Source organism: Haemorhous mexicanus, chromosome 15 (genome assembly GCF_027477595.1).
Source record: "Haemorhous mexicanus isolate bHaeMex1 chromosome 15, bHaeMex1.pri, whole genome shotgun sequence".
Taxonomy (NCBI): domain Eukaryota; kingdom Metazoa; phylum Chordata; class Aves; order Passeriformes; family Fringillidae; genus Haemorhous; species Haemorhous mexicanus.
In genome coordinates this window covers 15808162-15832184 of record NC_082355.1, presented here as the reverse complement: position 1 = coordinate 15832184, position 24023 = coordinate 15808162, and the positions used below count along the sequence as shown (strand labels likewise).

General features: G+C 41.6%; 1 protein-coding gene across 11 annotated transcripts in view; it reads right to left on the bottom strand.

The window, feature by feature from the left end:
* The window catches only part of ANKHD1 (ankyrin repeat and KH domain containing 1), a 99887-nt gene that overhangs the window by 22376 nt on the left and 53488 nt on the right, over positions 1-24023 (bottom strand). For 9 of the 11 annotated variants that reach the window (XM_059859963.1, XM_059859959.1, XM_059859960.1 and 6 more), the window contains exons 13-22: positions 23788-23931; positions 23011-23113; positions 13707-14450; positions 6835-6980; positions 6591-6702; positions 5277-5422; positions 3711-3853; positions 2712-2925; positions 1316-1491; positions 367-529 (exon numbers count right to left, since the gene is read on the bottom strand). In XM_059859963.1, coding sequence (XP_059715946.1) covers positions 367-529; positions 1316-1491; positions 2712-2925; positions 3711-3853; positions 5277-5422; positions 6591-6702; positions 6835-6980; positions 13707-14450; positions 23011-23113; positions 23788-23931 — 2091 coding nt within the window. Of the gene's footprint in view, positions 1-366; positions 530-1315; positions 1492-2035; positions 2228-2711; positions 2926-3710; positions 3854-5276; positions 5423-6590; positions 6703-6834; positions 6981-13706; positions 14451-23010; positions 23114-23787; positions 23932-24023 lie in introns of those variants that run through there. The other 2 variants (XM_059859968.1, XM_059859970.1) reach the window with 2 other exon arrangements.

The window sequence follows — 24023 nt, the reverse complement described above, 5'->3', positions numbered from 1 at the left end:
TCACAACAGAATGAGAGAAGCACAAAGGAATCAGGACAGCTTATTGAAGACTGGTATTGTGTTCACCTCCAAAGCAGGACTGAAATCAGCAGTACAGACTGCAGAAATATGGAAATATCAAACAGTCAAAGTTTTTGCCCAGTGTACAACTGGAAATGATAAAGCTAACATAATTTATGGAACCAAGTTTTTCAGCTCTCAAGAACTGGATCTTTGTGAAGTACAGTAACTATGACTTTGAAGCAGATATTTTATCGAAGTAGCAATTTTGCCATCTTATATTTGATTCTTCCAAACCCAAGCATTCAGACTCAAGACCAAACAAGAGGCACTGTTTTGAAAACATACAAGAAGTTGGTCTCCTACCTTGCGGAATGCTGACATAAGAGGGGTAATTTTCCTGTTATCTGCAGCATCCACGTCTGCCCCTGCCTGCACAAGCAGCTGGACCACGTCGTAGTGCCCGCCGTTGGCTGCCAGCCACAGCGGCGTGTTTCCTTTCTTGTTGCGGACATCGATGTGTGCCCCTCTAAGAGCAAAACCCAGAGACATGGCATCAGCAAAGGGGCAAGTCAGAGAGCAAGATCACAAAACAGAGTACAGACTGTCACAAATATCAGAGTACAACTGGATCTAGAACTTTAATAACTAAAATACAGTGGCAAGATATGAGGAATTCTGTCCCTGAAATTTGCTGTTTCATCTGCAGGGTAGTGACAAGGGGAATATTTAAAACTCCCTGACACTCATTTCATGTCACCTAATGTACCAGAGATAAGCAACCAGCCACCTTTAAAAGATCAATGTGGTGACCACCCACAGGACAAAGCAGCCCCTTGAGATTTTAGCAGCACACTGGGTTATGCCTGAAAAACTCAAGGGCTGCTTCCAGGCTTTGCCCCCAAGTGACAGTGAGGAAATGCTCACGTGGGAGTTGCTGGATTCATACACAAACAAGCTGTTCAAGCCACAAGCCAGACAACTGCCTGCTTGGCTTGATTAACACTGCAATAGCAAGATATTCCAGGATAACACTGCAGAGTAGGGAACAGACTTAACACCCTATTTGCAAAGTCTCCCATTCCCTTTGCTCTCAGGTGCATGAGGTAATGTGAACAGGAGCACCCTTGCCACAGAGGAATACAGAACAAATGTGCTACTAATCATTAGTTATAACTACTTTGGGTTGGAAGGGACCTGAAAGCTCATCTTGTTCCAACCCCCTTATCATGGGCAGGAAAGCCACCCACGAGATCAGGTTGCTGAGAGCCCCACCCACTCTGGCCTGAACACTTAATGAGAAGCAATGATTTACCGGTTAATGAGGAGCTCGCAGAACTTGTAGTGACCCTTATCTGCTGCAATTGTTAAAGCCGTATCTCTTGAGGAAGGCACAGGTGGGGCATTCACATCTGCTCCTTTATCAAGGAGAACCCTTCCAACCTCTGCATAGCCTCCTGAAGCTGCTTCCATCAGAGGTGTGAGACCAGTCTGTGCAAAGAGAACGAGTTACTCCGTGAAATCTGCACAACATACTTCAGATAAGACATAAATGATTCCTACAAAGGGAAATCAGATTTTTATTTAGCTGCTAATATTTAGTTTAGGAGCCTAACTTCAAGCAGTCTCTTCCTCAAAAAAGACCCCAAAAACCCAACCAAAAAAAACCCCAACAACAAAACAAAACACCCACACACAAACCAACCAAACAAAACCAACCCAAAACCCAAACACTCTTGGGCTTTGATTTATACAAACCCAAGCAAACTGTTGACTAAGCACCACCAGATACCTGTCTCAACAGCAAATGCAAAGTTTATAACAAGATCTCTACAACAGAGGTTAGAACAGATTCAAAAGAAGACACAAGTGTTTCTACAAAAATACTCAGAAACTGGCTTTATAGCTTTTCTCTAGCCTCCCTTGGCACTGAGACTGATCTGGGCCCAACTTAGTTGCCAGGTCAGACTGTTAAAAAAACTTACACCAGCTGCTAACATGCCCAACTGACCATTTGAGAGCTGGCTTTTATCCATATCCCCTTTTCTCCAGCCACAGTCATTCCAGAAGCAGGCGGGGTAGACAGACACAGCAATTATTTCAGCAGCCTTAGGAGTTACCAAAAATTCCTTTGTGCTGGGGAAATCAGTCTGGCTGTCTACACAAGCTTTAAGCTTGCTTTATGGCAGGAGACACAAAGCTGTCCCAGAGCACCAAAGGATGGGACCTGTGGAGCATTTCAGAGGCACAGAAGGTCACAGTACTGAAGCCACGGGTTCTATAGCAACGTAAAAGCTTTACAAAGTTTGACTGCACTACTTTGGTTGTAGACAAGAAGTCTGTTCTATATGAGAATCACAAGCAACACTATTCTCTTCCTGCCTAGACTTCACTTGCATGTAAAAATATCTGTATCTGTTCTGTTACTGAGTATCATGTCAAGTTTAAACCTGAAAAAGTCTAGACAAGAGTCAATCTAAGTTTCATTATAAACTCAGAAGGACTGGTCAGCTTTTCCCTAATGCAAAAAAATACATCATCATTGATGCTTTCTTATTTTTTAAAAGAAACCACACTCATTTCAGAACATTTAAGCGCTCTGACGTAATAACTCCTCTGAGCCCAGAGAAGCTCAAAGTTACAGGAAAATTTGAAGAAACTTGATGACTCAGAGGCAATAAATCATAAGGAAAGGCAAGTCCCCCACTTACCTTTGCCCTGTGCTCGACGTTGGCCTTCCTGTCCAGCAGCAGACTGACCACCTCTGCCCGGCCCTGGAAGCAGGCCAGGGTGAGGGCTGTGTTGCGGTTGGTCTCGATCTGGGCGTTAATGTCAGAGCCCATGTCAAGCAGCAGCTTCACGGCAGGGACGTGGCCATTCATAGCAGCCAACATCAGAGGAGAAATCCCCAGCTTACTGCCAGTCCTGAGGGAAAGAAACAAACTGCAGTGCTCATGGCAGAAGAAAAGCTCTGGGAAATATAAGTGTATCCAAGAGGAACAAAATGTTTTGTTTTAAGTCAGAAAGGAATATATAACCTACACAAAATATAGGCACTGACCTAAAATAGCAGCATTTTAAATCAATTAGGAGAAACCACCAGAGGGACTATATGCAATAGACAATTGCAATTTATAAACCAGGAAAATATATTTCAGCTGTTAGACATTCTGATGGCCGAAGCAAACATAAGCCTTAAGCTACATCTGATTTTTTCAAAGAAAAACATGCTTCTAGCACAGCTGCAGCTTTAACTTTCCCTAGTTAAAGTATTCTCTCACTCTATCTAGTGTTAGAATATATGTAAGTTTTCTTAAAATGAATAGAGAGCAGGCTTAAGAGACACTGCTGTGTAAATTTGTTCCTCTGCTTGAAAAAGACATTTTCAAACACACCGAGCTGCCCTGAGCACTTGGCTGCTTTCTTGACATTCTATTTGGAAATAGTTTGTCTTTCAGGCCTCAGAATGGTGGAAAAGGAAAAAATAGGTTTGCAAACTAGAATCCCTTAAAATTTAGGTATAAATCAGATGAAGTTTGTGATAGTTAAAGGATTTAAAAGCACTAAGATAACATGAACATAGAAGAAGTGTAAAAACACTGTTGCAAGGAGGTCTGAAAACACCTGAGATTCCAACCTGTGCCTCAGGATGGAGCCAACAGGGAGTGCCTGTGCCACACTGAAGCTCAGCTGGTCACATGCTACATTACCTGGAATTAATTTCTGCCCCAGCATTGAGAAGAATCTTGATGATATTAACATAGCCACCAGATGCAGCAAGGCTCAACGGCGTGTAATCAGACACATTCCTGTGTTCTTTGTTTGCTCCCCGGGCCAACAGCAAATCAACAACCTGCAAAGACAGGACAAGTATTAACAGACATATTGTGGCCTTTGCTATTATCCAGGGAGTGAGAGGATGTTATTACAGCCTTTCCAATGTGCTACCAGTTTCCTCTGTCAACAGACAAGATTCCAAAGGAAAATCTCCACCCTCTTGTGCTTGACTTTTCCCTATCTCTGTACAGCCCTCATAGACCATGACCACAGCAGCTGAGCACTTGTCTGCCAGAAAGGTCGTTTTACCTAAATAAAACTGCAAGGCTTTAAAGTGAAGCTCTTCCTGGGAATCTTAAGTTTGCAAACAATAGATCTACCCCACTCCCATAATGTCTCACAATGTCTGAGCATCTCTTTCAGAAAAACTCATCTCGCAACTTGAATTCAAATGACACTTGAGCCAAGTTTGGCCAAGTGGATTATATGAACTTTCAAAACAAAAAAAAGTGTGGTAAAAATCAGAGTGACTTAAAGGAATGAGGATGAGGAAGAACTCCTCTATCAGAAGTTGCTTCAGAGAAATAAAATGATAGAAAATTAAACCATTTTGGTGATGTACTCCAGTGGGCCTCAATTTACTATTAACATAAGCTAGATGATTTCCAAACAAGCCAGAAAAAAACGCTCCTTCTTAAGCCAGAAACATAAGAGGTAGATTCTGGCATAAAGAAAAAAATTAAAGAGGAAGAACTGAAGACTTCAGTTGTTCAATATGTAATGCTACTACTACAGGCCATGATGATCTTGCCTTTTTTATGAGAAACACTTTTACTGTTAAAGATCTGCAATTCAAAAGTAAAATGGAAACTTTCCAATTTTGGCCAACTATTTTAATCCTTATATTAAACTACTATAGAGCTCTTGGCCATTTCCATGTCTTCTTCTAAGGTACTACACACATGACTGAAATAGGAAAGATTTCACAAATCTTATTTGATAACAACACACACACACAAATCTGACAGAACTCTGAAACATCCTTAAAAGATGGGAACAATGTGTCCTGCATTGCATCTGCACTTCTCAGCCCTGTGCAATATCACTAAAGCCATGTAGTGCCCACACAAAATCCCAGCTTCTGCCCCTGTGTGCCTGCACTGGCTGTTTCAGGTTTGAGAACAGGGAAGATGGATAAGGGAAGTGCTCAGTGAATAAAGTTATTCAACAAATATGTGCCTCCCTCACAGACCACAAATTATCCCAAGTGACTGTGACCATTAACTAACAAAACTGGGATGGGGAAAGAAGAAAAAAGTCTTAAATTTCTTCTTCCGTTCTTGGAAAAGGAAAAAGCCTTAAATTAGCTACACTGAAACAAGTGAAAAACCTTCTAGAAAAAAAGTAAGATGTATCAACAACAGAAGAAACCCAACACTCTACAGAAAAAGCCCCTATCTGCAAGTAACAATTCCAGCCCTTTGAGGACATGTCTGTACCTCCTGGCGTCCACCGGAGCATGCCAAGGAGAGCGGAGTATCCTTCGTGCGCTCCGACTGCGCTTCTATATCCCCACCTTTGTCCAGAAGAATTTCCACCACACCAACATGTCCAGCAGTTGCAGCCAGAATCAAGGGTGTAAAACCTAGTAACATGAGATTGTATTGAAAAGCAACTTTGAGTATCTCGAAACAATTATTAAGGAGCAGAAAAGCACAAATGGGTTGATTGATCATGAATAGAATGACTTCTATTGATCATATCTCTTCCTCAGACTGGGGGTTTCCTGCTGGATGCCACAATCTCAGAGCCTTTCCCAACCCTCTTCTGACCCTGTCACATCGAGGCTCTGATTCCAGCCAAAGGCTGTTCAAAAGAAATTTAAACAGTGCTTGCAGTGATCAGTTTGGATTAAGTTCTGACCAACTCCTCTCCTTGGAGAAGTCACAGCTTTCTGCAGAATTACTGTTAAATTAAGCTCCAACCAGTGACCACATCTGCCCTGCATGTGTTGCTGACTGCAAGTGGTCAGTGTGAGCTCCACACAGGTGGCATGGTGGTTTTGCTCTCTCAGCAAAATGTGAGATTTTGCTGAACTCTGTTCCTGAGAACAATGATACCCTGTCACAGACATATTTTATGAGAAATTCTTTTGCTAGGATCTTTTCTCCTGAGAAGCTGAGATGCCTCAAAAATGAAATGTAAACAATAATTATCTGCTGCTGTGGAATGCAACAGGTGCATCTTTGATTAGTCTCATGCAGTTGTTTTGAATTAATAGCCAATCACAGTTCAGCTGTCTCAGACTCTCTAGTCAGTCACAAGATTTTATCATCATTCCTTTCTTTTCCTTGCTAGCCTTCTGATGAAATCCTTTCTTCTATTCTTTTAGTATAGTTTTAATATATAATTTTCTTTTAATATAATAAATATCATAAAATAATAAATCAGCCTTCTGAAACATGGAGTCAAGATTCTCATCTCTTCTCTCATCCTGGGACCCCTGTGAACACCACCACAATACCCAACCTGGCAACTGCCACCACTCAGCTCTGACAGCCGAGATGGGCTGGTTACGCCCATCAGCTCCTCTATCCAGCTTGCTGAGGTCATTTGTAGAGGGTGAGTCAAAAGGACAGAAGTGCCTCATTGTTTCACAAATCTGCTCAAGACCCCAGTCAGATGCAGACAGAAGCTTACTGGCTTTGTCTGACCAATGTTACTACATGAAGTGCAAGAATTCAGCTCACATTTTGAAATTCACTGTTTCAAGCATTAGTTGATGGTCAAATTGTGTTATGGCTCTCACTCACCCTTCTTGTCTCTGTGCTCGATATTGGCACCACGGGCGATCAGCACAGACACGAGCTCCTCGTGCCCTCCCGCGCACGCCAGGGTCAGCGCGGTGTCGTGATTGCTTTCAGTCTTGATGCACAGGAAAGAAAAAGAAGCAAATATTCAGAAACAAAAAATAAAGACAGCTTGAATATTTTTACAACAGCACTAGATTTTTTTTTTTCCAAGTAAATCCACTCCAAGCTTAGCTGGATTACTCACATGTGCATCGATGTCCACTGATGGGTACACGGGGAGCACGGACTGCGGGGGCACATTGCTGGCTGCCTGCGGGCAGGGCTCGGGCGTCGGGGACTCGGTAGTGTGCGAGGAGCTGGTGGAGCCACTGGGCACTCTGCTATTCACAGCTGAAAATGAACACCAGGTTGTTAATCCACTCTTAGGAATGTCCCATTTAATATGAAAAATATTAAGTTCCATAAAACTGCAATGGTCTAATATCAGAACACTAACGGGGGAAGCAAACTGAATGTTCCTAAAAACAAAAAGCAGCTTTGTGGCAATTAAACAGTGTAAGCACCATCTCCAAACTGTGATAAGTTAGAAAATAATTTTATGAATTAGTCTGTATGCATTACAAGTGTGAATTATGAAGGTGATTAGTTACCCTTTTCTAACTGTAACCTTCACCATTAAAAAGAGTTCAACCATGTGCTCAGTTTAAGCAGGCAAATTATTTATCACTAACACACAAACCTAATGTTCAAAAATGTAGTCTTCTTCTGCAATCCCAAATTTTTTCACATAAAGGTTAGTGCACACTTAGCCTCCAGAGAAAGTTTTCAGAGCAAGATGACTGACAGCAACTCACACTATTAATCATGTCTCAGAGTTAAACCAACCCAGGAAAGTGGAAGGGAAGCAGACAGGAGGGGCAGTCAACAAAAATAAGAAAGCTGAAAACTGTCTGTGCTCCCTAAAATTTATTCTGATTGATGTACAGCCTGTAAAAGATGTCATCCTGGAGATCCAGCATTGCTCAGGGACACAAGGAATGCAATTTTAACCTTTTTTTTTTTTTTTAAACAACAATTAAAAAAATAACAATTGAGAATCAGATTTTTTTCACCTAGTTTTAAATCAACAAGCAGAGGACATCCACGGCAGGGCCAGAACTCCTGCCTGCCTCTGTAACCAGATGAGAGTCCAAGTTGAGCCTGGATCCCTGTAATCAGCTGGGATTCCCTGCCAGGAAGGTGTAACACACCTACACACTGACAGGTGTGTGCTTTAGCTTCAGTAATCCCTGCTGATAGAGCAGCTGGATTTCACAAGTATTGTCACTGCTGGATTGCCAAATGTCTCTATTGTGTAGCCTCATCAGCTGGAACACCTGGTGAGCTTTAGTTATTCCAAAACACACAGTACTTAGCAGCATTCCTGGAAGAAGCAACTAAAGGAAAACACTAACAGCTACAGGTAGGAAACAAGCAGCAGCAGCATTTTGCTTTTGTCCAAGTGCTAAGGGAAGATAAAGGATGAACTCAAACCTGTGTGTGACCCAGAGAAAAAATTCTGCAAACCAGCTCAACCTTCCTCATTTCATTGGCAGATTAAACACCAGCAATTACTCAGAGGAAAATGGTGTAGATGGAAAAGTCATAGCAAAAGCCCCAACATGACCATTAACACCACTTATGCAGCCACTAGAGCTGCCAGGGCCTGACAAAGGAAACACAGACTGAAGCACAGCAAGGTGGGTCACTTCCACTGGGTTCTGGAAACATGGCAGGGGGTTCACTGAAATTTGGGCAAGTTCCATTTTCAGTTGTATTTTCTAAGCAAACACTTCTCCTTGCATAGGCAAAACCAGCATCAACATGTGGTCACCACCTTTAGGCAATGAAGTACCAGATCTGAATTCCTGTTACAACCTTCATGAGCAAACCAGATTTGTATTAAAAGTTTCAAATACAAAAGCTCACTATGGATTATCACTCACAGCAGCAAATGAGCATTAATTAATGCAATATGATTGCTTCCTCGCTCAATGCACTGAAATAACTGGATTTCTGCAGATGACTCCTTCCAAAATACCATATCACCCTGTTAAGGATTTCTGTTAAATCAAGCTGGTCTTTCCTCACGGAAGACAGTGGCTCAATTTTTTCAGCTCTTGCAACTACAGATACACATAAAACCACATGCATGTGCTGTGCATGCAGAGCAGAGTGTGCAGAGGGACTCCAGTGGAGCCAGTTGAAGGGTTTAAAAGTAATATACAAAATATACAGTGTTGCTGTCACAGGTCCTACAAATTCTCTGTATTTCATAACCATTACTAAAAATATCAAAGTATTTCTTGCATAGAAATTTTAGATTTTCATCTTGTGTTTGAAGTATAAAGTGTGCACTACACACTTCATGTGCACAGTAATAACATTAAACATGAGAGAAAACACCAAAGGCAGTAGAAATGAAGATAAACCCTGCACTGATACCCTAAAACATGGTTTAAAATAAAATCTAACAAATATTCCTACAACACGCACCAATTAATCACCTCCTGCAAAACTGCTGAGCTTACAAAATGGCAGATTTTTCAAAATGCTGGTTTTTATTTCCTCAGTGTGGACCCAAGCTGGACCCATGAAGCAGCATAGTTTGTGGTCTGTGGAGCAAAAAAAGCCTGAAAATTCTGCCTCCAGTTTCATGGGGCTGATTTTTCCCAGCCCTAGGTATACAGCAAAATACAGGTTTTAAACTTGAAAATGACCTTGCAGCAATGCTTCCACCATGGCATTAACAGGGAATGTCTGTGGTACCACAGCTTAGCAGTGAAAGCAGCACTGACACTGCTCGCCCTCGACTCCAGGGAAATACCAGTTTTGTGATAGAGGTTTTAGATGTGTCCATAGACTTCAGTATTCAAAGGATTTCCTTAAAGAAAAAAAATTACCCTACACATGACAAAATCCAGGTTTCCATGCCCTACAAAGGGTTTGCAATGGTCCAAGGTCTGTGTTTGTATGAGTTGGAAGCTGAATGCTGGTCTTTAAAGACACGGATGACTATTTTCAAAGTCAGTAAAAAATATCAAAGGAAACATGAGTAAAACAAAGAAAGCAAGAACTTGGTCTTTTATCCAAATACAACTTTGGAGCATTGACAGTACCTGGAGCAAGCAGCTCTGGATGAGATTTCAGCTGTAGGCTGAAACTATGGCTACCCAACTGCTGTCATGACATGAGCACTGGCATACAGAAATACTGGAGTTAGATTTCAGCTCCTTTTTCCTCAAAGGAATTGGAATTTTTAGGACAGAGAGAATCATCATTTTTCAAGCCTGAGCAGCCTTTCAGCCTGTCCAGGCAGCTTCTCAGTACCTGCTACTGCAGAGGTTTTGGCATGTTGGTAACTGCAGCTCCTTTCAGGGCTCACCATTCATTCCTCACTCCAGACTGTCCCAGTAACCAGTTTTACTCCAAACACCAATCCTCAGATGTCACCTCCCAAATCCTTACCTTAAAATATCATAATTCTGTATCACCAACTACAGCCAGAATGTCAGAACCAAACAACAAAGTTTCTCAGAACACACCTGAAATTTCAGTTTGGAAACATCAGCTCACAGGACGAGAGTGGGACAGAAAAGCACACACAGTCTCTGGACTAAAAATACCAGCTGAGCAAAACAAAGAGAAACAAAAATATTCCAACTAGAGACAAACCCCAGCAACACAGAAAAGTTCCTCACCTTTAATACCCTAAAAGAGCAAACAGCCTCAATTCAGATACTACAACTAAGAAATTTGCAATGGAAAATGCAGAAGGTGAACTGAAATGAAACTCCAAATATGCAAGACAAGAGGCTCCAAGAAACCAGATAGATACTGAGTAATGAAAATTATATCTGTGTTCCAAATTAATTTATTGGTTTCCCACTCTGAACTGCACCAAGTCTGTCTCTTACATAAACCTGGTTAAAACTTTGACTGCAGTAAGTCACATCTTTAATGTACTATTAGGTGCAAGATTTTGCAGCAGTACATCAAAATAAACTCCATTACAAACAAATCATTCTGGAGTGGAAAGAGCTGCTTCATTTTTAGGTTTTAGCTGACTTTCCAAAAGGTACTTGGTTACTTCTGTGTAGTTTTATGGAAGAGGGGATGTGTGCCATGACTCACTGACACTTTGCACCTTGACACCCACCACCTAAACACCTCACAGCTGACACATCCTGCCAGCATAATTGTAAGATAAATACTCCATTTATGAATATTGTCACTGTTAAGTTGGTCAGCAAAATACAAATTTGTAGTTTCATAGAAATTGAAATTCTCCCTCACAACTGGTCCCAGCTAAGACTTGGAAAGATTTGCCTCCCACATCACAGAATCCCAGAATGGTTTGGGTTGGAAGGAACCTTAAAGCTCATCTCATTCTACCCCCTGCCATGGGCAGGGATACTTTCCACCATCCCAGGTTCCTTCAAGCTCCATCCAGCCTTTCCTTGGACACTGCCAGGGATCCAGGGGCAGCCACAGCTTCTCCAGGCAACCTCAGGGCCTCATCACCCTCACAGGACAGAATTTCTTCCCAATATCCCATCTATCCCTGCCCTCTGGCAGTGGGAAGCCATTCCCCCTCGTCCTGTCCCTCCAGACCCTTGTCCCAAGTCCCTCTCCTGGAGCCCCTTTAGGCTCTGGAAGGAGTCTGAGGTCTCCCCTGAGCCTTCCCTTCTCCAGGTGAGCACCCCCAGCTCTCCCAGCCAGGTCCAGAGCAGAGGGGCTCCAGCCCTTGGAGCATCTCTGTGGCCTCCTCTGGATATCACCACTGCTAAGAGCAACAGTAAAAGGAATTTCAGGGCAGAGGGAAAAATAATTTCTGTTCTTCTGAAGCAGTTCCCACCCAAACTGAAAAACTCAAAAGGAACATAAATGCTCACACCTCTTCTAAACCCAGAGTCACTCACTGACATCACTGCAGCTCCAGCAGTGGGATCAAGGGGAGCCCTCAATGACACCCTGAGTGGGACACAAGCTCCCTAAAACCCAGGCTTCCCAGGCACAAGCCCCTAAACCATTTCACCTGGCATCTGCAGTGGGCATTTAAAACCAGATCTTGTAACAGCTTTTATTGCTTAAAAATTCTTTATAAAATTAAGGACTGTAGGGTTAAGTTTGTTGGAAAAAAATGCATTTTAGATATGGATCAAAGAGTTCAGAGTATGAGGAGATAAATTTACCATTTGTTTTTACGTGGCTATAAATCTAATATAGTAGGATGATAATTAATATAGAGATTACTTTTACACAGTCTGGATTTACAAAGTGAGAAAGATCTCTATCTTCTGAGAATTTTTTTGGAGGGATGTGAAAGATACTAATGAATTTCAGAAGAAAATATACTTCAATAAAGCAATCAATACATTTTTGCAGAAGCCTCTGGAACTCAATAACTAAAGACTCCTCAAGTTGCATTTCTGTAAATGTCATTTCTAATGCAGAAGATGGTGCTATTTGTAGTGATTTTTGAAGTAAGTAAATCTCATGTCTTAGCAAAAAACGTCTTTAACTACTTAGCAAAACCATCAGCTGTTTTCAGAAAGCAAACCAATGGCTATTCAACTTTTCATAACTATTTTTAAGATACAGTTTTTCTGGCTTCTTGCAATCTTTTTTCCTGTGGCACAGTTCTCACACTCAGCTGGACTGCAGCACTTTTCACAGTGGGGACACTGAGTCTGTGGCTGCAGAATGAGCTGCTGACCACGAGAGGGTACAGATTCCATGGCCTTGTGCCAGACACGTTCAACTCTCAGCAAAAGCAACTACTCCAAAGATTAATCCCCCTGTTGATTATGTTTTGTGTTAGCCATCCAAATTTTCCTCGTTATACACTCCATTATTAAAATTTTGAGTAATAAAAATTGAGAATGTTTTAATGTTGGCTTGGTATTCTAAAGAGCAGGGAGGGAGGCTCAGAACAGGAGGAACTAAAACTGATGCTGTATAAAACAACTGGAATTAGAGTGAGGAGAGGACAGGAGCTGGTACAACCACCCCACTACTCCACCAACTCCGGGTTCCACAGAAGGTTGCAAAGTCTCAAGTACTTTTGACTTGCATGAGCCTGATGCAATTACCATTCCAAAGGCTCCCAGGAATGGCTGGCCAAAGATCTCACTGCACACTTCTACAGCCTTGACATCAGAGGACACGGCAGTGACTACGAAACGGAAGGGGCAGGGGGAGACAGACAGGAAAATAATGGGCAGGGGTACAGGCACAAGGTACAAAGAAAAGTTGAGAAACACTGAATAAAAAAAAACTACAGACCAAACAACACTGGCTATATCCTACATACCTCCAGCAGCAAACCTCAATCCTAGTCAAGTCCAGGAAATGAAGTCACCCAAAGTGATCCCTGTTTCTGCACAAGGGCACTCACACAACCCGATGTGTGGGCATTGCCATTCCTCTTCACACCGTACCAACACGTGGAAGGATGTTGGGGTTTTTGCTTTTCATCCAGCTAACAGGACACGTTTTTGCCATGTGGAACATCTAACCAGCAGATATTCCTGTACAACACCCAGGGTTTAGCAGGGACTCTGCAAACACAAGCCATCACAGAACGGAGGGGTTGTGCGTGGATTCCAGGCTGTGTCTCTTAAGCTCCAGCAGCAAGGACAGGGACGTGTTTGTCCATAAAAGTGACAACAATTTGGCTCTTTCTAGAGATGGCTACCACATTGAAGAAAGTCACTGATAAGCCTGCACAGAAAATTCTACAGAAGATATAATTCTGCCATGCTTTTGGATTTCCTAATGGGCACTACTAATTACTCATGATGAGGCTTTTTAAAGAAGCACAGAAAAAGATGAGGCCAAAGGGGCTAAAACAGGTGTCCAGTACAGGAAGTTTTTCACTTTGGAAAAAAAGATATTTAAAAGTATCATGTTAGAATTGGAAGTCACTGTTAGGATTAATAGCACTAATCAGGAACTTTATTCTTAAGCAAGTATTCCCAAACTGGAAAACCCCAAGACGTATTTGGAGGGAAGGAGAGAGAGGGAAACTGAGCACACAAATTAATGCAAAAATAGGTATATTTCTTAACCCACCTGCTATTAGGTCATCAAGAGTGTCGGTAAGCGTCTGTGCTGGAGTGGCAACCATTAATCCGTCTGGTTCTTGAACTAAGAGCCCCTGCCCAGCAATCTGCTGCTGCTGTCCTACATTCTGCTGATTCCCTAATGCTTTCTGAAGTTCAAGAGACTCTGTCCCATTATAACCTAAGTTACCAGAAAAATTACATTGCGGTGCTGGCAAAGGCTGGATAGGGACAAACTCTATTTGTTCAGCAGGTGGTGCAGACTGGTGTTGCTCATCATCTTTAGACAAGATTGTGTCAACCTGAGGTAACCCTGAAAAGTTATCCTCTGGCAGACCCTTATCAGCTTCCACTTCTGGGAAGACCCCTGTAAGTGAGCACTGCTGCTGCAGGGCAGGTGGTGTGTCTGTCTGACCTTTGGTCTCCAAATATTCTTTGGTAAACTGCTGTTGGGTTTTCATCTGCAACTGCCTTTCCACCTTCTGCAGCTCCTTCAATATTTTCTTCTTCTTCTGTACTTGTTCTTCTCTGTTCTTTTTAAGTTCTTCAATCTTATCTTTATTTAAAGGTTCACCTTGAATTAATTCCAATGATTTAAGTTGTGCTTTTTCAATAGCACTAATTCTCTGTCCAAGTTCATTCAGCTTGCCTTCAGTCTCTTCTACTATGCATTCCAAAGGCTGGTATGGGTGAAAAGGTGGCAGTAGGTCCTTATCTGCTACCTGCAGGGAACTTGACTTCTGCTTGGATGCACCTAAGCACATGAAAAATGTTTGAAAAAATGCCATGCTGAAGATACCCCAAACCTCCCCTCTCACCCACCAAAAATAATAATAATAAAAAAAAAAATTTAAAAAAAATCTTTACAACTAACACTGAACATCTGTCAAAGCACAGAAAGGTAAACCCTACACTCCATGTTAAGACAAGAAAGGACAAAGCAGATAGATGGAATTTTCAATACTGATCCTCATATGATCCCTTTGAGCACAGCTACTTTAATCTTACAAGGAACCTTGACAATTTCTGACATGGGTGACAATGCACTTGGGAAGGGGAATCAGCAAGAACAGCAAGGCAATTTACATGATCTACTGAGTTCCCAAAGTTCTTCTGTGTGGGCAGAGCTTAAAGTAAGAGTATTTTCCAGAGGCTGACTTCCAACAGCAAGGTAAGGAGCAGAAAGACTCTGTGGTTGACAGCAGACTAACCTGACAGTAAGATGATACTTGGAATTAGGATTTCTCCAAACATTGTAGCATTCACCTTCACATTACAAGCAGAACCTGCCCCTGCAAACTTAGTGCTTTCAAGTGGAGTGTGAAGTTTTAGCACCTTTTAAAAAATGTTGGGACCAAACTAACAACTTGCTCACCTCCCCTTCCATAACAAATGAACAATTCTGTTCATTATAAAGACTTTAAAAATAACCTTCACCAAGGCCCACCAAACCTGGGCAGCCCTGCCCCAATTACTGACTGCCCTCAAGCAACCCATGGCTGCTTTCCCAAAAGCCACATCTGGGAAACTCTAGTCACATCTTACTGAAAGGAATCTATTAAGCACTGAAATTTTACTTACTACTTCAGTGTCAGACTTTAATTACAAATGTGAAAGTTTTAGCCTGATTCATTTTCTGCACTAATACTCATTTGCTTTACCCAAACACTGATATATGGAGCCTTCAAAAAAAAAATAAAAAAAAAGGGAAGGAAGACTTGAAGTTTTACAAAGCAGACTCACATAATTAATCATTAAAAGGGGAACTAAAATGATGTACAGTTTGAGCCATGGTTTAATAAAGTTACCTAAACATTTCACAGTTAAGTGTAAGTCTGGATGAAAGAACTAAGCCATGGATCAGTCACCAACCCTGGAAGGATTAAGTTCCCTGAAACACAGATTTATTTCTCTCTGGGCCATCCTTCACCAATACACTAATTCACAAATAACTTCACTTTGCTGTCAAAATAAGAGACACATAAACCTCACTTTGAAATGAATCTTTTTTGGAGGAACTAATTGTAAACCAAACAAACGTGAGATTTTTCTCTTATAAAGAACAAATATGAAAATAGAATTGGACCAACTCTGTACTGCATACCTTCAGCAGACTCCTGGGAGAGCAAACCATATCTAATTATGAGAAACAACAAGAATCTTACTAAGCCCAGGAAACAGCCCAGAATCCCACAGCCAACCTCCAACAACCCCAGGAAACAGCCCAGCATCCCACAGCCCCTGGGGCCACCCTTCAGGATGCTCCTTCTGCAGCTCCATGCTCTGTGCAGCTCAGCAGATCCAGCTGAGCACCTCTCCCCACCACTGTTACTTTATCTCTGAACCAGGAGTGAGTCCCCAGGCAATTTCTCAGCACACAATGAGGAATTTGGTGGAGGTTCAGTGATCCCTGGCTTTGTGCTGGCTGGTGGCTCTTTAGCTCGAGCCTGCTCTAACCCATGGCCTCCTTGGCTTTGCCATGCACTCAGGGGTTATCCTTTAATTTTAACAAGTGTTATTAACAGGTTTGTGAGACCACTCTTGAGAAATACATTTCTCACCAGAAATCTCTGAAAGGCTTGTCTATATCCTTGTTTTGAAATGAAGCTGTGCTGCATTGCTATAGTTACCAAAGTGCAAATGAACCCTGCCTTCAGCTGAGCTGGGAACCCTCTGTCCTGCTCTGCTTGCTGTCACCCCTAAGGGTCCTGTGTTAATCATTCCCATCCTCACACAAGGCATTCCCACAGCCCAGCAGCTCTGGACACCTTCTACCATTCCAGGAAAGAAAAGGTGCAGTTCAAAGAGCCTCCCATATAATAAAGTATCAATGTTGCCCCTCTCAATCAAGTCTGAGCTGGGGAGAAAACAAGCCTGTCATGGGAAACCTTTTCTAGGAGCACAAGAGGAAGGAAAGAGCAGAAGCACAACTCCACCTGGAGAGCTGAGCTGGGCTGAGGAGCCAGGGCTGGGCTCAGACAGCAGCTCCAACCAGCAATCATCACAGAAAGGTGGGACAGTTTCTGAAGACTGGTGTTAGGAGACCAGCTGGACTCTCAAGTTCCAGAAAAGGTATAGAAATTTACATTAATCAGCTGCTAATTAGATAGCAGGGCCACTTTTCAGGTTCCACATCATCCTTTCTATGCCAGAAAACATTTGCAAGCTGTAACTGGAGCTATTGGAAGAGGATGAAGGGTAGGAAGAAAGATCTGCTAAACCTGACATGTTCACCAGAAGAGTCAGGTCAAAACAGAGGTGGAGAAGCTACACTGTTGGTAGCTTTGAATATGCAAATATTGGATATACTAAAAAGTGGCATTTCCTGGTTTATCCAAATCTCCTCTATATTACAAAATCCTGAAAAATACTGTGTCCATCTTAGCACATAATTACAAACATACACTTTACACTTCCACTTTTGAAATACATAAATTCAGTAAGACTTAAGAATCCAATCACAGGCCAGATCATAATCATGTCAACCTTTTTTAAAAATTTTATTTTGTACATTTATCTTTTGGGGGCAGCATCAGTCATCTACACAATCAACCTACTACCAAAATTACACCTAGCAACATTAACTGTCAATCTGGCCTCTAAAGCAACTATTTTCATCACTTTTAGAAGACTTGTTTAATATGAAAGTAAGTTATTTAAACTGAAGGTGACTGAAATCCAGATGTTGCCACACAGATACCACCTGCTTCCAGTACCATGGTTACAGGAAAAAAAAAAGATCAGCAAGCCCAGAGTGGTTCTGGGCATGCTAGGAAAGTCACGGAGTAAAGGAGGGACTGATTCCCAATTATTTTGTGAACAGTATCACCAATTGCTCTTTTATTTGCATTTCCACATTCCCACAAGTTCTGGTTCCTACCCTGTCCAACACAGCCTTCACCACAATTCCTGCAGAGCATGCAGAGATCTTCAGCCAGGTTTGTGACCAACATTTATGACTCAGGGTAAGACCTATTCTACCAAACACAGCTTCCCATCTACTCCTCTGATCCCCACTTCTCCCCAGGAAGTGCCAGCTGTTTCCTAGGGCAATTTCCTGTACTTCTCCCACACATTTAAGATCATCTCCCATAGAGCTGAGTTGCAACAGCCCCCTCACCCCAATGAGCCTCACCATTCCTGGTCTCTAGAGCAGAGAGGACACCAGGACCAGGTTTGAATGCTTCTGGCTGCAAATAACATTTAAAGTCCCTAAACACTGTGAGAAAGAACCTGCAAAAATACCCTTCAGTTCTGTAGTCCTCAGGTGGCCTTCTCAAGCAATTGAACTCTTTTAATTTGAATTTGCTTCGAACACATTCAGTATTTATACAGTTGCTGCCAACAAACAAGTCTGATGTTGTATTTCCTCATGAGTGGTTATGATTCTCAGGAGGGAAGGAGGGAAGAAATCCTTCTGATTCTCAAGGAAGTTGCTCTTCTAGCTGTGATTTATAATCCATAGGATGTCACTTCTCTCAGGAAAAAACTAATTTTTATGCCTTTCAGCTGTATTATACTTTATATAGTATTAGACAAAATTCTTATTCTCAAAATTCTAATTTTATTAGACAAAATTTGTTAACAGCTCCTTAATTACTATTGTCGTTATCAAATGGAAAAAAATGTGGATTGAAATCCTAACAGTAAAGTCCAAAAGATTTTTTCCAGCATAAAAAAATGACAGTAAGAAAAGCCAGCTGTGTGATACACATTTGTTCATTCAAATACATCTTCTCTGCTGGAGACCCTGTTATATAAATCTGTATGAATCACCATGTCATCTGTGTGCTCTGTAACAGAATTGCTTGTTTGTTGTTCTTGCACTTGAGGTTTCTTTTTGTAAATCTGATTTCAGTCAGAAGTTGAGAGTTCAATTTGCAGCCTGCAATTAAAACTCACCAGCCTCATCAACATGAATAAAATGAACTCAATATGGAATATTCATGACAATTCTGTATTTAACTATTATTTGTATCAAAAAGAAACTCATCTCTAAGGACCTAGAGAAACTATCAGTTGCGCCATACACACACAAATGCAAGGTGCAATATTACATAATCTTGCTAATTTGGAAAAAAATATAAGCCTACATTTCCCAAGAAAATTAATCTGCTACATGGTTTTTCATACATAGTGAATTCTTCTTTATAAAGAAGAGGTTAATTGGTAGAAGGCTGAATGATGAGTTTGAGCATGTTCACAGTATCCCTCCTGGAACCATGGAGTAATTTTGCCAGTCTTTATCCCTCCTGCAGCTGTTTCTATGGAAAATTGCAGGGAATAGGTGCAATGCTATCCAACAGGCAATGGTTACACAGCTGAAACCAAACCAAGCTGAACTCAATTTTCAGCCATTCAAAAATTTGAGTTACTTTCTAATCTTAAGTCTTCTTCCCAAGTTTCCTCTGGTGGGTTCATGGTATGTAACTGGAAAATTGCTAAGATGTAACTGAATTAGTTGGTGGCAAGCAGGTGACTGAAACTTCAAAGGAGCAGAATTTCACAAACCACTGTGAAAAGATTGTTACACATTTGTGCTCCTGGGGACCTACACGTGTCTGGGTGTCAATCACCTGCCTGCACTGCTGAGGATTTGCAGAAAAAAGGCTTTAATTCTACAAAGAAAGTATTAGTAAAGTTCAGAAGTCAGGAGGCATGGATGGTGAAATCTCCCTTGGGAACTCCTTCCAGATACCTGGGCTAGCTGCTGACCCAGGCAGGAAGTTTCCAGGAGGAAATGGCAAGATTTGATCAGATGATGTTGAAGCACATTAAACAAGGAACAGGCAGCTGGGACTGGGCAGTAAAAAAATCTGGTAAAAATCAGAATGCAAAAGCTGGAAAACCAGGAATATCAATTTGCCTTACTAATGTTTTACCTCCATGAAAGTCATATAACTTCCTAGTTTTACTGTTAACCTGGCCCCTACTTTTATTAAATCACACAATGCATGAGATCTCTGCTGAGATACATAACTCAGTATTAGGCACAGATATCAGACTAAATAGAAATTAATGAATTTGTATCTATTGAAGTTACATGGAGTTTGTTTTTCTTCCCCTTCTCCACACCATCAGATTGCTAGATTTAGCATGAGGATCCAGGAAATTCCACCATATATTGAATATCTAGCTGAGAAAGCTTAGAGATTGCAAAAGTACCACTCAGCCTTAGGGGAACTCTGGTCTCCTTCACAGGGATCAAAGGCAAATGTGGGCAGCTTTCACCTGAATAAGTCTATTTGGTCTTGTGTAATTCTAAAAAAACCCTGCACCCCCAGTGAGAACCACTGCAAGTTACTGCCCACTTAAAAATTACTAGAAAAGTCTAATGACAGCATGTTGACAGGTTTTAAATACTCATTTTAGGCCAATTAGTTCATTTGTAAGCACCATTTCAAAGAATGAAGTAAAACAAATCTAGAGAAAAAATTACTGAAAACCTGTTACCTCCTTCTCCAAAATCAGACTGCTTTGAACTTTGACATACCTAAAAACACCTGATGTTAGTAAAAATATTTTGAATAAGAAAACAACCCTGTTGCTTTCCACAGGCTCCCTGAGCACCCCCTGTTGTCCCAGCATATTTGAGGATGATCTAGAGCATGCTCTGTGTTCCAGCCCTGCACAATGCACAAGGCTCTGCAGGAACCACTCACAAAGTACAGGGGATTATCACCAGCTGGTTTCCTGAAGAAATCCAGCAGCATTCCCTTGGACTGCTCCCTGGGCTGGGCTCCAAGCCCCTCTCCCAGGGAAGCAAGGGCAGGGCCACGTGGAGCTGCAGCACAGCCCTGCACTGGATACACCCCCGGGCCTGTGGAAACAGCACTCTTGGGTTTTGTACCCAAAAAGCTCCTTGTGCTGAGCTGCTGCACCACAGCTGCTGCTGAGCAATCCTGCCCCTCTTCAGCGAGGGCAGAATCCACCAAGGAAGGGATCTCCTGCCTCTCCCCATGGAAGCAAAAGGAGCTGAACTGGGATTTCTTCTACATGGACATAACAGATATGTGGTAAATGCAGTGCACTGAGAACAATCCTTCCTAAGCAAGCAGGAGCTGAGGTCTGGTCAGTCAATCCCATAACTAATTCTGCTCCTTTTTTCACCTGATTTTTCTTCAGTTCTTTCCAAGTTATCATCTTGGTGTGTCACCTTTATCTAAGCCTCTCTAGATACACTGTTGCCTCGGAAATGTTTCTCTTTTCAGTTGCTAAACACTGATATTAAATCCTTTGCCAAAGTAATTATTCAAATGGTAATGATCCCATGTGCCTCCACACTTTACTGAAGAATAATAATAAAATTCAAAATTAGACCATAAATTCCTCTTTAAAAATCTCATGTCATATCTGAATTGTAATAGGAACACTTAAATGTGCTCAAGTTTTACATTTGACTTGTCAAGAACTCTTCAGAAAACAAAGTGTCACTATTGCATTTCCTGCAAAACTCACACAGGTCCATAAAAAAATCTTACAGTGCTAAGGTTAAGGAGGCAAGGTACTGCTCTCCTGCCTCCCAGTAGTTCTTAGTTTATACAAAAACTCAGAGGCTACTTCTGATTGAAGGCAAGTAATTGTTCTGCCCCAGATAAACCATTTTGTTACGCAAGAACTTGACTGCTCTGCTGCCTTGGAAATAATGAACACCTCAACTCACCCCCTCTTTTGCCCCTCCCCCCCAAGAAGTTCAGTGATGAAGGTCTGGTGAATTAAAGCCACTTGTGTGTAATGAGTCACAAGTGGCACTTCAGCACAGCACACTGACACTGCACTGCAGTGAGCACACAGTGTTTAGCACAAAAATATCATTTCTCCCCTAAAGATCTGAGAGACACAAGACCTTTGCACAGTTTTTGGAATGCTTCATCAGCCTGATGGCACGTTTGGGATTGCTGCATCTCCTACAACACAGCACAGATGAGCTTTGCTGACATGCATGAAGCATGTCCTGAACCCCTGTGAACAATGAGATCTCCCTGTGCCAGCCCCACCATCACAGAACTGTAAAAAACACCCCTAAGGATGTGCTGACTTTGGCAATAAGGTGTTTGTAATGAGAACTGTTTCTAGACTACAGTCAACTATTTGCTTTTCATAATTGGATTAAATAAAACAAAACTTTTAGCTTTTAAGTTCAGTCTTCTGACTCAGCATCAACTAATCCCTTACTGATTCCCATGCACCACAAAATGTGCTCCCAGAACACTCCCACTCCACAGTGCTAAGAGGCATTGAACTGGAAGGGCACACATGCTGGTATACAGCTTTTTGGAGGGTTATTTGAACCAGAAGTTGTATATTCTTTTCATTTGTTTGGTATTCGTTTTTCTGAAATCCAAAATATCAAGTGTTGCACATCCTAGGAAATGAGACACCAAGTGCATCTGAAAGGTCACACACATGGCATATGCATGGAGGGGGGCACAGCTGCACATTCAGACATCAGCAGGTACATAATGTTTTTCTCTCTTTATTTGTGCCCCCAAGGGGTTTATGTTTGTTTGTTTGCTCTGGAAGTGCTCGGTGTTTCCTCAAACAAAGGATTTTAGCAGCTCTAGCTAACAGAGCTTTGGACACTGTAATGCTTAAGATCCCCATCCAAAACTGTAGATCATTAGGAGCTGCAATTTGTAACTTTGCACTTGAGAATCTGCTTCTCTCTCTGAGCTGATTTAGCAGATATAAAGATTTTGTTACAGAATCCACAGCTGGAAACAAACTCCCTAATTGCAATTTAATAACTACAAGGAGTTTTAACCAATCACTTTGACCATGTTCAAAGCAAAAACTCTGATGTTACGATTACTCACAAGAGAACTGTTACTAATACAACCAAAACTCTCCTATAAGTAGATCTGCACTGGTATTTTACAGTGCCAACATGTTTATGTTGCTACTGATGGAACAGAAAAAAGTTGGTGCATCAGGTTCATGGATAATAGCTGCAACTATTCTAGAAGACCAATGTACAATATTCAGAAGTGAACACCACACCTGGAGTACATAACCTTTTTTATCTGTCTGCACTAGGGCAGTTAGCACAAGCATTTTCTTCCACAAAAAAACTGAATAACTCTAATAAATGAGAATAAGCATAATAAGGTTAGAATAACCAGTGTTGCTATACTTTAGAATGCAAGAAAATAAGGAAAAAACTATGAACTATATAAAATAGTTTTAAGTTACACTTCATTAGAGGTGTTGAAGAACTGATGGCATGGACTACACTATGCATAAGCTCTAATAAAATGGTCCCCAGTCTATCCATTTCCAAACCACATATATTCTCTGAGTGGCTACATACTGACCTTTCACCACTCCCAAGAGAGGTGGGGAGTTCTCTTGAGGGGTCCTGTCAGGCTCCTGGGGAGGTACAACCATGGCGAGCGTATGCACCGGGACACGGGGAACCTTCAAACAAAGGCACAGACACGCTCAGCTACAAACACCTTCTGCAGAGCAGCTCTTCAGGTGTTAATACACAGGCTCAGAGCTACAGCACACTCCTGCTCACTCTTCCCAAACCGTGCATTCTATGCTACCTCTTGGTATGACCTGACCCTTGCTTTTTTACTGAGGACGATATGCCAAAGTTAACTGTGCTACTCTGTGTAGGATCCCAGGCTGTGTTGGCCAGAAAACTGTTAATTCCTTTAGGCTTTTAATCAGCTAACTCCCCTGGAGCTGACTCTTCAGACTTCAGAATTCTGAATTTACACAATATATTTTCTTTTATACAACAAATAGAATCATTAATACCATGTGAGGGGTACTACCACAAGGGTTGAGAACTGTTGAACCAAAATTCTGACAAAATGCAGGAAAAAAAACAACATGCTTTTGAAATCCTAGGTTTGGGACTATCCTGTCCAGGAACAGAAAAGGGAACAAAGCTCATGTGTTCTTCAGGTCTCTGCAGGTAGCTGATTCCTCACTCTGCAATTCTCTCACTCTCTATCATTCTCATGTGTGCATGGCTTTTAAAATTTCTTCCACTGTCTACATTTATTTTGAAATTAATTATTATGCAAGTATTTATTCCCAACACTGAAGGTGCTGTTTAAAAAAAACTCCTTGTGCCTTACCTGAGACTGATCCTGAGATGGAGGTGTGAGCTGGGACAAGTCTGCTGCAGGAACCGACAGAACATTGTTTGGATAATCCAGCAAGTAAGAAACAACATTTGTGTGTCCTCCCTTGGCAGCTTCAATGAGCATTGTTGAGCCATCCTGAAGTGAGATTTTGGAAACAAAAAGCCAGATGAGTTTTGTTCCCCAGTGTAGCATCCCCATATAATAATTCAATGACTTAAATGTATTAC